Raw genomic sequence first — 18,402 nt, forward strand, 5'->3', positions numbered from 1 at the left:
ATCCCACCCTAGAGCACCAAAGATACGCAAATTCACGCCTGTCTCTGTTACTTAACTCTTGAGAAGAATGGGGCGAGTCTAGTAATTAGATCTTCCAGAGAGAAAGGGTTTACCTCTTAACTTCACAGAGACTTAAGCCTTCCTAAGGAAGACTCCCCATAAAAATGACTGAGAAGTTTGTATCTACATAGGAATAAACTTTAAATTTTATATAATCTGTATTTTTCCTTGCTATACAAACCTGAATTATTTACCAAAGGTTCCGCCTCAACCGCCCCACAAGTCTTTTGACTTGGTGAATGTTGTGAAGAGACACTGTGAGCAAGCTCCCACTAGCTCCTTGTGCTTTCGCTGCGTTTACCCAGCACATAGCATGACGCAATCAACCAAAATTTTTATTGGCTGGTTGTAGTAAACATGATTAGTAACAAGAAACCTTGCAAAGCTAGGAAAAATACAAATTATATAAAATTTGTATTTCACTGTGTATTTGCAGGGTTTTCCCTTTATTCATTTAGGTATGAATGATCTCCCTATCCCTGTGTCAAATTGCCCAAATTCTTAAATCCAATCCAGTTGTTAACATCCAGTTAGTGTATTCAAGATTAGAGGAGTATGGTGGATTATGTGTACGGGTAATTCAACATATTTCTGCTAAGCCTTATGCAGGTCTATGAAGTGCCTGCAATTTTATACATGTTTTCTACACAGGGAGTTCTTGTATTCTAAATATGAATGAGGAATAGACCCATGCATGTTCTTCTCTAGAGCCATCACCCTCTTTTATGGACAATAGCTTAATAAACCTTATAAATTTAGGAAGCAAAATTTAGTGGGAACCATGGCTATTTGTGACTCCTATCAATAACATGTGTGTAAAGGTATTGATAAAAACACCAAAAAGTCATCTTGCAACATGCACAGGTTCCTTTTTTCTGACGTTTTTTATTTATATTTTATGATGTAAAAAATATTTTAAAATGTGAACAAATTGAAAGTGACTAGTTTTGGATTCACAATGTCATGTCACTTTAAAGATTATGGAAAGGGTTTGAGTTGTAACAGTTTTCATTATTTTTTTCTAATGAATATGCAAGGGTCTCTTACTTAAAGATTTGAATTAAAGCATTGGGCATAGTTCTTCCAGATAGTACAAAAAGTCCTCACAATATAATGTGAAAATAATGGAGGTATACAGCTGTGAAGTGAAGAATGTTTTAAATAGAAGGCAATGTTTTCACATGTGAATAATAAGCATAATAACTACAGTTTAGCATCAACGGATACAAAAAGTAGATGAATTTCCAATAAACATACTTATATTAATTTGAACTGATGTTACTGTAAATACAATATTGTATATAATAGGCTACTTTTGCTTAAATATATTTGTCAATGGTTGTGTTAAAAGTATAAAACTAATAGATCTCTACCTTTAAACACATACTTTTTTCCGATTATTAATCACTTTCGGAATTAACAGAAAGCCTTTACATAAACAAGTTTTTGTGTGATTATTTGAAAACAGGTGCAAATGATCTTTTGGAAAGACAGTGCTGTAATTGAGTCCATATGATATTCTTATATAGATCAAAGTCAGATTGTAAAGGAAGACATGAATGATAAAAGTTCTTAAATTGACTGAAGAGCTCATGATTAATGGGTGTATTGTGAACAGTTTGTTACAGTTAGCACAACAGTTGACCAAGATTCCAAACATGTAAGTGTTGCCGTAGATCCAGAAATAAGTTAGTACAGTAGTTTGATATGCATTTCCTAAAGAAGTTGAAATTCTATTACGTCGGCAATTTCACTATCGATGAAATAACAAAAGCAGTTCATTTGGTGTGATGGTGAAATGATAATTTATTGCAGCAATGAGTTCTATTCTTTGAAAATTAACTTTTCTTTGGAATAAATTAAAAACTTAAATTTCATTCATGAAATATCACTTATTTATTAGTCTTTTATTTCACTCTATAGAGGTAAAAGGGCCAATGATTATCATATATCATGAAGAATCTTTTAATTCATCTGAGAAACCTGTAATTATCCCACTCTTTAACTGTACAATACATACATGAATATGCCTACATAAAAATGGTTTTGATGTAGGGAAAACCTATTTCTGGGGAGGTGCTGTATGGTAGCCAAGAACTTTCCTGTAAAAGGATAAAACAGGGAATCCAGTATGACAGGAAAATATCAAAGAAATATTGTCCTTTCTCCTCTAGGACTAGTGTATCAACATTGCACAGCACAGTCTTATTTAGTATAAGGAAGACCTATGGATTCAGGGTCTACTGAATCAGTCACAGCACCTCATGCTGAAATGCATTTGACATGCCACATCACCGAGAACCAACACTGGTATCGTAGCTAATGCCACTTGGCTACTATTATGCGCTCAACGACCATCTTTCATATTTGGAGTAAGGCTCATATACCTTCTTTCCCTACACGAAGCTAGGATTGATGGGGAGGTGTGGTACAGCACCTACCCAAAAATAGGTTTTTCCTATATCAAAACCCCTCTTTTTGGTTTTGTGTACTATGAGGCTTCCAAGAACTAATACCAGAGAAACAAGAGTAGACTCATGTACCCTAATTGTCACTCATTTCTAATCAAACTAACTATTAGTTCGTCCCTACCTGGTGAGCACGAAATAACATGGTCAATCTGCTGAGAAGCCAGGATGAGAGGTTTCCTCTTTGGTTGGGTTACCTCTCGTAGGTGCCATGAATGAACCAAGCACCATGAACACATTTTGTACCACTTGGATTTGTTTCGGGTACTGTCTTATGAATACTCTAATCCAAACCAACCCGTAAAGCTCTGTCAGTTCTGAAATTACATATTAGCAAAAATGCGAATGAGGAAGCAATTTTTCATAAGATGTGGGTTTTAGGAAGGAAGGGTCTGCCTTTTTAATGAGGAAGATTATTAAAAAAGGATTGTACCTGTAGGAAGGAGTTTGTTGGGCTTGGTATTTTGAAATAGATTATCTTCTGCAAACATGAATCTCTACAGGTATGCCTGCTGGGTAGATACTGAGCAGATGTTGCGATCTCTAGACTATAAAGCCGTGATATGAAGAGGATCCTGCCTCTGGAGAGGCATTTACTTTTGGGTAAAAATAGGAGGCCAGCAGTCAGAATCACAAGGAGTGATGGTAAGGAACTCCTGTTCTCTGTCATGATGCTGCAAGTTTGCCGACTCTTTCTGCCAAAACTATTAGAAAAATAGCCTTCTGAAGTAACTCTTTAAGAGGAAATAAAGAATGATCTAACTTGGTAAAAAATTCAAGCACTTTAATTGAAAGACCACATCATTGAAGGATTGGCCTGGATAGTGGTTGTAAGGCAAAAGATTGTCTAAATCCAAGTTAAAGGCCAGCTTGAAAGGTTCTGTTAATGCAGATTTGTTTAAGATTGTTGACAGTTTGTCTCTTTTTCTCAAAGAGGTGAACTAAACAGGAAGCCAGAAAGTCTAAAGTTATGTCATAGGGATCTATCCTCTAGGAAGGTCATCCATGCTTTCCATAGCAACTGGTATTGTCGGGTGGAAAGAAAGGCATCTTACATCCCATCAGATATGTCATCTTGTAAAATTCGTCTCCTTAAATATGAGAGAGAAAATACAAGTATGAAGGTTCTGGATCAGAAAGGAGGAAGTGGAGATATTCCAATTCTTACTCTGATAGCCATGCTGATCGAGAAATGTGCGACTTTGTCCCTAGATACTGAAGTAATGGAAACCAGGGACTGCTGGGCCAGTTTGGCATCATTACCACAGGTGTCCCCCAAAAACCATAGAAGGACCTTCAAAACCATGGTTGTTGGAGGGAACTGATATATCAAAAACCATTTGTTCTGATCTGAGTTTTGGGCATCTCTTACCACTGCTTGGGGAGCCATGTTCAGAGCTACATAAATTCTGTTTTGTTGTGAACAAGTAGCCTAATGGAGATTCAGTGTGGCATCGAGGTTCTCTTGGAATGAGCCGTGGTCCAGTATCCGTTCCGTGTCCAGGGTCATCTGTCTAATGAGGGAGTCTGCTACCACAATGAGGGAGCCAGAAAGGTGGCATGGAGAGAGCAATAGGTTCTTCTGAAGCAGCTTCATAAATGGGGGAATCAGTGCATTGAGAGTTTTCAAGCAGGATCCTCCCCTCCTGATCGCTGCCTGGTTATCTGAAAATTTTTATATGAAAGTTCCCTCTCAGACTAAGCTTCTCGAATGTAAGGAAAACTGCCATCAGTTCCATGATGTTTATGTAATGCACTTCAAAATTTGGGGACTATTTCCCAAACACATGGGTCTCCTTTGAGTGACCTCCCCAACCCGATTTGGTTACGCTTATATAAATAATCATGGATATGGGGGGAGGGACCAGCATGACTGACAATGAGAGGGACATTGGTTAGGTCCAAAGGCTAAGGACTCTTGCAATGACTGGCCAACTGAGATTGCTCACCTCAACATCCCCTCTAAGCCACTCTCCTCTACATCCAGTTGAGGTCTTTCACTCAGGTCTTCAGAACTGGGTCGACTATTGAGAACTAGAAGAGACCCAAGATCTCCAGCTGCCGCCAGAAGGAAAAATGAATCCAGAGAAAACAATTTATCTTGTGAAGGAATCTCTTCTGAGGTCCCTCTGTGAGGCTTAATGTGGGTTTTGACATGTTCCAGTGCAGGTCTAGCCACTGGAATATCCATTCTGGAACTATTTCTTTTTTTTTTTTTTAAATTGACCAAAAAGCCTAGGTCCTAAAGAACTTGAGGGACCTGTGACTTTATGAGAAGCATAGTTCTTTCATCTCAGTCCAGAATAACCAATTGTCCAAGTTGAAGGCAATGACCTGAACTATTAACTGAAGTTTGATCACTGCTTTTGCCAGCTTCATGAACACCCTTGGGGCTATATTAAATACAAACGGCATCAATTTAAACCTATATGAACTCTACCCAAGTCATAACCCCAGGTAAGCCGGAAGTATGGGGTTATAGGGACTTGCCAATAAGCATCTTTGAGATCTTTAGTAGAGGTCCAAACCTCTTAAATGTAGTAATTGATACACACATGTAGCATATATCATCTTAAATACGGAACATCTGATATTTTTGTTGAGATGAGATGGGTCGAGAATCACTCTTCTCTTTTGGGAGTCTTTCTCTGGCATGTAGAAAAGTCTGCCCTGGAATTTTAGAAATTGTCATTTCTTATTGTCTCCTTTTCCCAGCATTTTCTGACAAGGGATTCAAGTTCTACAGCTTCTGCCTGAGAGAATTTGTCGTGGGGCAGTGTGGAGATCCATGACGAAGAACCAAGATCTGTCGAGACTGCTGACCTCACTGAGAAAAAGACTAATGCTCTTGAAAACAGAGACGATCCCCAACCTGCGGATACTCTTTGTTTGAGATCCACTACCCCTTCAAAAACAACCAGCACCCCTCCCTCCTCTTGGCTGCCTCCAAGTGCTCTTTTTTATGTCTGAAAAATGCTAAAGCACCCAGGGATATAGGCTGAAAATAATTCTGAAGCACCCAGGGATTGGGGCTGTTTGAAAAGGTTGAGATGCTGCCTCCTGTCCTGAGGGAACTTGTTTGCCTGGTGGGGCAGTTTGGTTTGAGGTGTGATGCTGGTCTCTTTGCAGGTTGTCTTGTGAAAACAACGTTGAAATTTATATAATATTTAAGGTGGCTGTTATTTTCAGTTATGTTAATCCAACAAAAGATGAAGAATCCCAAATAGAGTACCTAAATAGATATCAGGTTATGTTATAAAGGCTAGAAGGCCATTTGTATGCTAGGCGTAAGGAAAAGGTCTTAGTATAAGAGACTGGCTCATACATTTCTACTGTTTGGCTGCCAACAAGAAGTGTCTGCCCATCCATAATACTGTGCATGTTATATATAAAAAGAAAGAAAAATAGCCATAATATAATTAAATAAAACAAATTCTTCTTTTAACTTAATATAGACAAAGAAGAAAAGTTTGAGGGTGAACTAAAAATATGCTTTTGCGTAGTTTCTTAACATGTTAGATCTAAGAACTTTGAATAAATAGAAATGAAAACTGGAACTGGAAAATTCCAACATTAGCTATTACTATATAGGAACTCACTCTCAATAAAATAACCTTGGCTATTATTGAAACCTTCTCAATAAAATAACCTCATTTTGAACTGCCTGCCACCAGAGGTTGTTAATGGTAGTTACCAGTCCCTTCAGGAATAGATTGATTGATTTAAAGTTTTCAGGAATAGATTAGATCAGGGAGTGACAATGCTTAAGATTTTCTTTTCTTAAAGATGTCTCCTCCAATGTACTACAATAAGCCTTTGAAGCACATCTATCTTTGGAACTCCATTAATATAGTGCTATGGAGTAATTTAGTGAGAAAATACCTAAGTTATTGAGACTGATAAAGGGTAATACAACTGTATCAGTCATAGGAAATTAGCTTTAATTGGGTTGCGAACAATTAGCGTGCAAGAAAAATATTAAGAGTGAAGTTGAAGAGAAAGCAATTCTTTGAAACAATGAAATATCAGTTCTTCTTACTGATATTGGGCAGAACATGAATCAAATTAGAATGCTAGATAAATATTTGTCCTTTATCATGTTTACTTTCTACATAGCATTATCTGATATTATTAGTTCAGATGGCGATCTGGACAAAATGGCTTTACCGTGGTAAACATGTTAAAAATGATAGAATATGTTCACACAAACACCTGTATATTTGCATGTAAAAATGGAAAAATATTGTTTATTCTAAAATTAACTCTCGTTGATATACAATTTCTATATATTGTACAGTACTGTAGTACCTCGGTATATGAGTTTAACCCGTTCCAGGAGCAAGCTCGTAACCCAAGACGCTCGTAAACCATAACAATTTTTCAATAAAAATAGAAGGAATTGCCTGGATGCTTTCCGCACGTCCATTAATAAACACATACACTCACTTTCAAATGTTTGTTATGTTATATAAAGAGCAATTTATAACCCTCAACATAAAAAAATTGATACAAATGAATAATTCACAACAAAAATTAGAAAGTACAGTACTGTATAGACAAAGTAACAAGTACTTTCTTCAAAGTCATAGCTGACTTATGGGAGACCACAGAATGGATCTATTTTTGGGTGAGATAGCCATGTCGTCCTGATGGAAGGTTCCTATTGGTGGCTTTCTAAGGGATATTTGGCTACAGTGATATTCCCAGAGAATTAACCTTTATGTCTCCAGAATTCTAACTCCTGACGCGAATATCCTTAAAATTTCTCTTAAGGCTTAAGGATATCGCATAATATCAGGGGACGGATATCTTGATACGACACATAGCAACCTTCACCCCGAATAGCGTTTTCGTTTTGAGGGGGAAAAGTGGCTAAAATAGAAGGGGAGCCGTTATCAAGGTTCCCTTCCTCCCGTACTACTACAAGTATCTAGATAGCACTGTATCCAAGATGGTGCTTATTCCTTGTAGTATTGAGCATGGTGCTACAGATATAGTAATTTCGGAAGGGATCCTGCCAAGGCCTTTTCTATAGAAAAGGAGGGCCGGTCCATCAGGACGACATGGCTATCTCACCCAAAAAAATCTGGATAAGTTTGATCCTGAAGTTTCTTCTTTAAAGAGCTGTCCTCCCGTGAAATCTGAAGTTCATCGAAGATAGACCTTTAGACATTCTACTGGACACAGGGAGATATCTTCCTTCAGAGGGCAGATTCTCCAGGGACCCCATCTCTTAGTGGGTAGCTCGTTTTTTGCGAGAAAGGTTGGATCAGGAAAATGATTCGGTCCTCCCGCTTCTGTGAACTGAATATGGCCCTCGTCTCTGGATAGGTCCACTATTTCTCTAACTCTAGCCTCTGAGGCTATAGCGAACAGGAAAATGACTTACTTTCTGAGTCAGGTCCTTAAGAGAGCAATCTTCATTGTTCACTGTTGAAGCATAGTGTAGGACCCTGTCCAGGGACCATGAAATGGGCTTCGGAGGGGCTGCAGGCCTGAGTCTAGCACATGCCTTAGGGATCTTGTTAAAGATTTCATTCGACAGGTCTACTTGGAAGGCGTATAGCAGAGGTCTAGTCAGAACGACTTACATGTAGTTATTGTGTTGGCTGCCAGTCCTTGTTTATGAAGGTGGATAAAGAAGGACAGACAGAAGTCCATCGAGATTTCTTTCAGTCCTTTTGCTTTGACAAAAGCAACCCACTTTTTCCAAGACGATTCATATAGACTTGTATTCTTCTAAGAAGTCTATACTGCCTTTCGAGATCCCAAATCTTTTCTTAACCACTAAGGAGAGAAAATCATGGGATGAAGGTTTTGGGTTCTTTGTGATGAAGCGAAGACAGTCGACTTCTGGACCTGTTGAGATAGTGCTGGATCCAGAAGAGGGACCAGCCTCAGCTTCAGTTCCAATACCAGAGGGAACTAGTTGCTCTTTGGCCACTTGGGAGCCACTAGAGCTGCCGTTCCCCGAAAGGATCTCAGCCTGTTGAGGACCTTCATTAGGAAATTGGTCGGAGGGAACAGGTAAATCCGGTCCCATCTGTTCCAATCGAGGGACATGGCATCCGTCGCCTCCGCTAGAGGGTCCTCGTATGGGGCTACATACCGAGGTAGTTTCTTGTTGTCGCTCGTCGCGAAGAGGTCGATCTGCAGTTCCGGGACTTGATGCAAGATGAAGGAGAATGAGTCTGCGTCTAGGGACCATTCTGACTCTATCGGCCTGAGCCTGGATAGAGCGTCCGCTGTCACATTGCGGAACCCTTGAAGGTGAACTGCTGACAAATGCCATCTCTTCTTTTCCGCCAGGCGGAAGATGGCTAATCTGGGGCGATCTCGAGCCTTGACAATTCAGACATCTCATTATCACTTCGCTGTCCAGGATCAACCTGATGTGGGCTGATCTGCGATGGGAGAGTTTCTTCAACGTCCAAAGGACTGCCATGGCCTCCAAAATGTTGATATGGAAGGTCTTGAATAGAGAAGACCAGGTCCCTTGGACTTTCCGTTGATGGGAGTGACCTCCCCATCCTTCCGTCGAGGCATCCGTGTGGATGGTGACCGATGGTGGAGGTGGTTGCAAGGGTACAGTCCTCTTTAGGTTCTTGGCCTTCGACCATGGCTTGAGAAGTGATTGTAGTAAGGTCGGTATCGATCTTCTTTGATCTCTTCAAGCGTTTGGTGTGTATCTTCTCCAGACTCCTGACACATCTTTTAGTTGTGCTTTTAGCACTGGATCTGTCACTGCTGCAAACTAGAGAGAGCCCAGTACTCTTTCCTGTTGGCGTCTCGAGATCCTGTTGGATTTCAGTAGTCTCTTGACAGATCCTGCAATCTCTCTCCTCTTCCCTGGGGGAATGGAGAGACGGTGTGACTTCAAGTTCCAATGGATTCCCAGCCATTGAAACTCTTGAGCTGGAGAAAGTCAAGACTTCTTGATGTTGATCTTGAATCCCAGATGTTCCAGGAACTGGATCACTTTCTTGGATGCTTGTAGACAAGCCGTCCTGGATGCTGCCCACACCAGTCAGTTGTCCAGGTACGCTGCTACCTGAACGCCTTCTAGGCGTAGTTGTTGAACGACTGCATCTGCAAGTTTCGTGAAGATCCTTGGGGCTATGTTTAGTCCGAAGGGCATGGCTCTGAAGACGTACTTTTTCTTCTGTAGCCTGAATCATAGGTAGGAGGAGAGGGGGGCGGTTGACTGGAATATGCCAGTAAGCATCTGCCAGGTCTATTGAGACCGTGTACGCCCCTTTTGGTAGCAGGGTCCTTATGTGTTGAAGGGTTAACATCCTGAACTTGTTCTCGATGAACTTGTTGAGTGGCGACAAGTCCAGAATGGCTCTGAGTTTGTCTGAGTCCTTCTTGGGAACACAAAACAGCCTTCCCTAGAATTTGATGGACTTTGCCCTCATTACCCGCTTGCTCAATAGTTCTAGGGTATATTCTTCCAGTAATGGGGTGGAGTGTTGGAAGAATTGAGGAAATGATGGTGGAGCCTCGCTCCAGCTCCATCCAAGTCCGTTCTTGATTAGGCTGTGGGCCCAAGGATCGAAGGTGCAACGATTCTGAAATTGTTGGAGCCTCCCTCCTACCTGAAGCATCTCATTGCTTCTGTTTTCCGGAGGATTTACCTCCCTGACCGCGTCCTCCCTTACCCCCCTTACCTCGTGAGGGGTGTTTTGAGGAGCCCCGTCTAGAGCCTCTACCTTTGGGACGAAAGGTAGTGGTCTGCCTCTTAAACGTAGGGTTAAATGCTGATGACTGGGCAACCAGCTGCTGAGGTACCATCTGGTAAGTGGTTTGCGGTTGAGCAACCACTTAGGGCACCGTGATCATGGTGACTGGGATGTTGTTGTTTGGCAGGCCGAGAGGGTAATCTTAGTCTTCTTAGGCTGGGAACCCTCATCTGGAGAAGACTTCCTTTTAGATGACATGCCCCACTTCTGGAGAAGGTTTCTATTCTCCGTGGCAGCTTTGTCAACTACCTCTTTGGCCACTTCATTTGGGAAGAGGTCTTTACCCCAGATATTGGAAGCTATCAGCTTCCTGGGTTCATGTTTTACAGCTGCTGAAGCAAACACGAACTCTCTACATGCCCTTCTGGCTTTAATAAAGCCGTACAGGTCCTTTACCAAGGTAGCCATGTGCATCTTGACCATGACCATGTTCATATCTGGGGTGCTCTTTAGGCCTGCGGTCATCTCCAAACAATTCTGTAGGGATAGAGATGCCGCTAGTCTTTCTTTCGTTTCTTGCTCCCTACGCAAGAGAAAGTCTGACAGCTTTGGGAGATTCTCGTTGAACTGACGTCCAGCGATATCTGCCTCCAACTTCCCAACCGAGAAAGTAAGGTGGACTTCCTTCCAATCCTTATCTTCCATGGGCAGGGCTAACGACAAAGGTCTACACTCATCCAGTGTAGGACAAGGTTTGCCTGCCTCTATTGCCTTGACAATGGCTTTAAGAGCCTTCGATGTAAAGGGGAAGGCTATTGAAGCTGGAGCAAGAAAGGTAGGATGTTTCTTGCTGAGGGCAGACACTTTAGAATTAGTGTAGCCCACCTGCTTTAGGCTGCTTGATAAAAGAGCCTGTGCCTTGTCATGGACGAATACTATGACCTCCTTGGGTTCCGTCCCTTCCTTCAATGCTGGTTCTAGCTTCAGACGAATGAAGCAGTCTGGGTAAGCATTGAAGCTTGGCCAGAACCGAATGTCTTCAATAGGGACGGCTCCCAACTTCTCCGAAATAAAGAGTTTGCCGTTGGTGATCGGCATGTACCCTGCATACCTCCAGGGATTAGTTTCGGAGCAGGTTGGGAGGTCTTGAACTCTGAGTCTCTTGTGAGACCCACGGGAGGCGGAGAGTCGAGCAATCTGTCTCTCAAGTTTCGCTTCCCTTTCTTTGCCTTGTTTGCGAAAGCTCTCCATCAGCACCGAAAGATTGGCCAGTGCCTGTCTCATGTCATCTGATGGAGGAGCGGAAGATGTTGAGGGTAATGGCTCCAGAGCCGGCACCGACAGAATGGACTCCGAATCAACTTCATCATCATCTTCAGGAGTCAATGTAGACTCCTCCTCATGACCTTCCTTGAGAAGATCCTTCCCAGTGTCCGTGGACACTTCAGACATCCTCTCCTCTTGATGGATGTCCATGCCTTGTAATGCGTCACTGACTTCCGTTTCGACGGCAATCTGGACGCATGATATTTCGCGTCTTGTCTGGGGTATGACAGCTTCCATACCCGCTTTAGGGAACAGCAAGTTGCGCATCCTTTCATTAGGGAGGTATGGTCCTGTCGAGTTCTTCTGGAACCCACGTACTCATCTACGCAGCTTTTCTCGTGCTGCATTCCTTGACTCCACTGACTTGGGGTCATCAAAACCTTCGGTAACCAAGGCCCGGCATATATTGCAGCCATGGGGGTCCCAGTACCGTAGGGCTTGCTTAGTGATGGTACAGGGGGCATGAGCCCTGCACCCTTTGTGGCCACAAAAGTCCTTACTCCTGACGTTGCAAAAGAGGACTTCGCACTTCACCAGGTCCTCCTGTAAAGAGAGGAAATTTAAATGAGTATGCGGTAGTTTATCTCACTTGATAAACAAATCTGTAAAATATTACTTTTAATATTCTAACCATTATAGCTTAGGATAGTCAAATTAGAAAGGAACTAGGAAAGACACATACTGTACTTGTGTTTCCTGTCCAGCCAATTGCTGTGACTTCCCCCAAAATTAAAGCTATAGAGTCTTCCTATTCAGGAAACCCAAGGGAAGGGTCTAACCCCTAGGGGTAGATAAGTGTATCTTAATACTGACCCTTCCTAAGTCTTTAATATTGTGGGGTAAATTGTTAACTGATTATCTATCAGTGTATTGAAAGAAATCTTTTCTTTCGATATATGATTGGTCTCAACAATAGACTGTGCAAGGATACACAGGGTATGTTGGAAAATAACTACTGTATAATATGTAATATAGTTTTCTGTCTGCAGTATGATCTATACTGCAAATATACTGGCTACTGTATAATCATATACTGTAGTTCAGCCGGCATGTTGCCGGCTAGGCTAGCATCTGGCGGCACGATCCAGCCGGCGTCTTGCCAACTGGGTTAGTACCTGGCGGCACCGTCCCATGCCGGCTGGGTTAGTACCTGACGGCACCGGCTCAGCCGGCCTTCGCCGACTGGGCTAGTTCCCGGCGGCACTAGCTGACAGGGAGAGAGAAAGCATGAAGTGGAGGGCTACCTTATTAAATGTCTATTAACAATAAATAAGGGTGGAAGTACTTAATCTTACTGCCTTCCTCCAGAATGAGGGTTCAAATGGAAGGGGAGAATGTATCATTCAGGCTTCCATCCAACCACAAAAGCCGTTGCCGGTTCCAGGAATGTGAATGGCAGTCCAAGAGAGGACTGAAGAACACTCTACAGAAAGGGGGTCTCCCACCGGCAGCCGTCACAGCCGGCACAACCTTTCCCGGAGCCTTGCGTCCATAAGGGAAGACCGAGTGACTATACAGCTGCTTACGTAGGAGGCCGGCTGGCACCACAACCTACCCGGCAAGCGGTGGACGACCACAGGGTTGCGACGGCTAGGCCATCGCTAAAGGACAGAGAGGGGCAGGGAAAGGGTCCTGTATTAAGTGCGGAAGAAGGCGGCAAGGTTGCCGCCACTACCACACAAGGGAGAAACTCTGTTTCAGTATCGGCGCCATCCTAGGCGGCAGAAGAATATCTATACTTCAGCCTAGGGTCTGCCGATACAGTGTTAAGAGGAGGCGGTAGGATTGCCGCCACCTCCCAACAGGGAAGAAACTTCGTTTCAGTATCGGCGCCATCCTAGGCGGCAGAAGAATATCTATTCTTCAGCCTAGGGTCTGCCGAAACAGGACTAGTCTTCTAGACCGCAGGGGAGAAGGTGGCGGCATCATACAACCACTTCAAGTGCGGCCTATGGAGGCATAGCCTCCTATGCCGGCAGCTGAAAGCCGGCAGGGGAGTGACTACTCACCCTGCTGCACGGCCGCCGGCAGAAAGACTGAATACTCTGAGGTTCTGTCGAAAACCCAAAGTAGGCTATCCGCCGGCAAGAGAAAGAGACAGAAAACACTAGCCTAGTCAAGCCGGAGTTTCTACTCTATGGCAGGACCAAGATAGGGTTGTCGCCTAAGGTGGCACTCAGAGGGAAGGAGGGATTACCCTTAAATCTCCACAGGAGACAAGTATCGAGTTATATAATAATTCTAGGAGATATCTATCTCCGCATGAATTGATAAAACGATACACGAGGGTAACCAGGGAACATATATTAAAGTATACTAAAGCGCATAGGCTATGTAGCCAAGCGCAAGGCGAGATTTCTGTTACCTAAATCGCTGAAACTCTAACATATACGACCGATATAAGGAAGAGGAAATATATGCAAAATTATGTATATCTTTACAAGTATAATTGTGCCTAAATAGCTTCATAATTCATTAATGCTATTACAACTAGGAATGTCATTCTATATCATGCATGAAAGTAAACTGAAGCGCATAGGCTAGGTAGCCTAGCGTAGGGCGAGGTTCGGTTACCTAAATTGCCGAAACTCTAATGAATACGATCGACATAATATATAACTTCCTAGTATAATCTTAATTAAATAGCTTCATAATTATTCATGCTATTACAACCGGGAGTGTCGTTCAGCTAACTAAATAACACAAGCTCCAAACACTTAAAATTATTCTAATTTCTCTGTGAAGCAGGAGCTAAAAATTATACACTGTAAAGAATAGATATTCAACTTTCCAGAGGCAGAAGAAGTTGGAGATTGCATGATTAATCCTCAGAATAATCGAACACAAACGTTAGAGCAACAGGGAAAACCACTGTGCGAATTCGCTACAAAAATAGGAATAAGCGCCATCTAGATACTCGTAGTAGTAAGGGAGGAAGGGAACCTTGATAACGGCTCCCCTTCTATTTTAGCCACTTTTCCCCCTCGAAACAAAATCGCTATTCGGGGTGAAGATTGCTATATGTCGTATCAAGATATACGTCCCCTAATATTATGCGATATCCTTAAGAGAAATTTTAAGGATATTCGCGCCAGGAGTTAGAATTCTGGAGACCTAAAGGTTAATTCTCTGTGAATATCACTGTAGCTAAATATCCCTTAGAAAGCTACCAATAGGAACCTTCCATCAGGACATGGCTTGAGCCCAAAAAGAAGGGTTACTGCTTGGAGGGAGAATGTTCCTCCATGAAAACTTTAGGTAAAATATCTGGATTTCTCCTTCTTTAACAGTATTCCCTATCACTAACTGAATTACTTAACTGACACATTACGGATACTTGGTCGTATTTTATCTCCCTTTTACATTCAGTTTTGCCAAGGAACCTATCTAGAGACAACTGCTTTTGCCTTAAAATGGCATGTAATTAGGGGTAAAAATCACAAGAACACGGCATGTGTGTAAGAACACCATGTAACAGATTTTGTGCTGGTCTTGTTAGTACTTGTCCACATAAAACATGCATACGGAGGGAAATTTTTCCTCGCAGACCAATACAATGCCCGTATACCAAATTGAAATTTCATGCTTGTATACTGAAATGCTGGTAATCCAAGTTACTTATAAACCGATGTATTACTGTACTGTACTAAGGAATGTTCATAAAAATGATATTTTAATTATAAAATAAATTTTTGAATATACTTACCCGGTGAATATATAGCTGCAACTCTGTTGCTCGACAGACAAAAAACTGTACAAAAAACTCGCCAGCGATCGCTATACAGGTTGCGGGTGTGCCCATCAGCGCCAACTGTCGGCCAGATACCATACTCAATGTAAACAAAGACTCAATTTCTTCTCATCCCACTGCGTCTCTATTGGGGAGGAAGGGAGGGTCATTTAATTTATATATTCACTGGGTAAGTATATTCAAAAATTTATTTTATAATTAAAATATCATTTTTAAATATTTAACTTAGCCGGTGAATATATAGCTGATTCACACCCAGGGTGGTGGGTAGAGACCAGTTAAAATATGTTTACATCTTATGAGCTAAGAGTTTTTATTTCATTTTAGAAGTTATCAATATAACAAAAACAAAATAAATAGGTACCTGGTAAGGAAGTCGACTTAGACGATTACTCTGCCTTATAAGTACGTCTTCCTTACGGAGCCTCGCGATCCTCTTAGGATGCTGACAGACCCCTAGGAGCTGAAGTATCAAGGGCTGCAACCCATACAACAGGACCTCATCAAACCCCTAATCTGGGCGCTCTCAAGAAATGACTTTGACCACCCGCCAAATCAACCAGGATGCGAAAGGCTTCTTAGCCTTCCGGACAACCCATAAAAACAACATTAAAAACATTTCAAGAGACAGATTAAAAGGATATGGAATTAGGGAATTGTAGTGGTTGAGCCCTCACCCACTACTGCACTCGCTGCTACGAATGGTCCCAGTGTGTAGCAGTTCTCGTAAAGAGACTGGACATCTTTCAAGTAAAATGACGCGAACACTGACTTGCTTCTCCAATAGGTTGCGTCCATTATACTTTGCAGAGATCTATTTTGCTTAAAGGCCACGGAAGTTGCTACAGCTCTAACTTCGTGCGTCTTCACCTTAAGCAAAGCTCGGTCTTCCTCACTCAGATGTGAATGAGCTTCTCGTATTAACAATCTGATAAAGTATGACAAGGCATTCTTTGACATAGGCAAGGATGGTTTCTTAACTGAACACCATAAAGCTTCAGATTGGCCTCGTAAAGGTTTAGTACGCTTTAAATAGAACTTAAGAGCTCTCACAGGGCATAAGACTCTTTCTAGTTCATTGCCTACGATCTCCGATAAGCTGGGAATATCGAAAGATTTAGGCCAAGGCCGAGAAGGCAGCTCATTTTTGGCTAGAAAGCCAAGTTGCAGCGAACAAGTAGCTTTTTCCGACGAAAATCCGATGTTCTTGCTGAAGGCATGAATCTCACTGACTCTTTTAGCCGAGGCTAAGCATACCAGGAAAAGAGTCTCAAGAGTGAGATCTTTCAGGGAGGCTGATTGTAACGGCTCAAACCTGTCTGACATGAGGAATCTTAGTACCACGTCTAAATTCCATCCAGGGGTAGCCAAACGACGCTCCTTGGTGGTCTCAAAAGACTTAAGGAGGTCTTGCAGATCTTTATTGTTGGAAAGATCTAAGCCTCTATGCCGGAAGACCGATGCCAACATGCTTCTGTAGCCCTTGATAGTGGGAGCTGAAAGGGATCGTCCTTTTCTCAGGTATAAGAGAAAATCAGCTATTTGAGCTACAGAGGTACTGGTCGAGGATACAGAAACTGACTTGCACCAGTCTCAGAAGACTTCCCACTTCGATTGGTAGACTCTAATGGTAGACGCTCTCCTTGCTCTAGCAATCGCACTGGCTGCCTCCTTCGAAAAGCCTCTAGCTCTCGAGAGTCTTTCGATAGTCTGGCTGACGTAGAAGGTCTACCCTTAGAGGAAGACTTCTGGGAACGTCTACTAACCATCGAAGTACCTCGGTGAACCATTCTCTCGCGGGCCAGAGAGGAGCAACTAACATCAACCTTGTCCCTTCGTGAGAGGCGAACTTCTGCAGTACCTTGTTGACAATCTTGAACGGTGGGAATGCGTAGAGATCCAGATGTGACCAATCTAGGAGGAAGGCATCTATATGTATTGCTGCTGGGTCCGGGACTGGGGAGCAATAGATTGGAAGCCTCTTGGTCAGCGAGGTTGCAAAGAGATCTATGGTTGGCTGACCCCAAGTGGTCCAAAGTCTCTTGCATACATCCTTGTGGAGGGTCCATTCGGTTGGAATTACTTGCCCTTTCCGACTGAGACAATCTGCTATGACGTTCAAGTCGCCTTGGATGAACCTCGTTAATAGGGAGATGTCTTGACCTTTTGACCAGATGAGCAGGTCCCTTGCGATCTCGTACAACGTCAGTGAGTGGGTGCCTCCTTGTTTGGAGATGTACGCCAAGGCCGTGGTGTTGTCCGAGTTTACTTCCACCACTTTGCCTCGAAGGAGACACTCGAAGCTTTTCAAGGCCAGATGAACTGCCAGCAGCTCCTTGCAGTTGATATGCATGCTCCTCTGACTCGAGTTCCACAGACCTGAGCATTCCCGACAGTCCAGTGTCGCGCCCCAGCCCAAGTCCGATGCGTCCGAGAAGAGAACGTGGTTGGGAGTCTGAACAGCCAGGGGAAGACCCTCTCTTAGGTTGATATTGTCCTTCCACCAAGTCAGACAAGACTTTATCTTTTCGGAAATAGGGATCGAGACCGCCTCTAGCGTCTTGTCCTTTTTCCAGTGAAAAGCCAGATGGAATTGAAGAGGACGGAGGTGTAGTCTTCCTAGTGATACAAATTGTTCCAGGGATGATAGCGTCCCTACCAGACTCATCCACAGCCTGACTGAGCAGCGTTCCTTCTTCAGCATCTTCTGGATGGATAGCAGGGCTTGATCTATTCTGGAGGCTGATCGTCTAGTTGTTCAGCAACGTCCTCATCAGATAGTTCCTCATCTGAAAACTGATGAGGAAACGGCAACGGAGTGGGCAACGTCTGGCTCGCTGAGTCCGGTCGCACTGGTGCATGCGTGACGGAGCCGGACGCAACGTCATGGAACTGCTGCACAGTCTGTGAACTGTCAACAACCATGGTTGCGCGAGGACGCACAGCGTCCACCCGAGACTGTCTAGACCGTCTGAGTTGTGCAGTCAACACCATACCGGGTTGCGGAGGTTGACGCACCGCGTCAAAACAAGTCACCACTGATGGTTGTTGAACGTCCTGAACGTCAACAACCATCTCCGAGCGTCGCTTAACGTCAACGTGCGGCTGGCAACCC

The 18,402-nt window shown here is 43.0% G+C and overlaps 1 protein-coding gene across 7 annotated transcripts in view; it reads left to right on the plus strand.

Annotated features, from left to right (window-relative positions):
• LOC137643827 (uncharacterized) overlaps positions 1–18,402 on the plus strand; it is a 359,559-nt gene that overhangs the window by 334,572 nt on the left and 6,585 nt on the right. Inside the window, exon 20 of one of the 7 annotated variants that reach the window (XM_068376531.1) lies at positions 1,679–1,957. The exons of the other annotated variants lie outside the window; for them this stretch is intronic. Coding sequence (XP_068232632.1) covers positions 1,679–1,753 — 75 coding nt within the window. The 3' untranslated portion in view covers positions 1,754–1,957. Of the gene's footprint in view, positions 1–1,678; positions 1,958–18,402 lie in introns of those variants that run through there. 7 annotated transcript variants of the gene reach the window in all.

The sequence above is a fragment of the Palaemon carinicauda genome, chromosome 7 (assembly GCF_036898095.1).
Source record: "Palaemon carinicauda isolate YSFRI2023 chromosome 7, ASM3689809v2, whole genome shotgun sequence".
Taxonomy (NCBI): domain Eukaryota; kingdom Metazoa; phylum Arthropoda; class Malacostraca; order Decapoda; family Palaemonidae; genus Palaemon; species Palaemon carinicauda.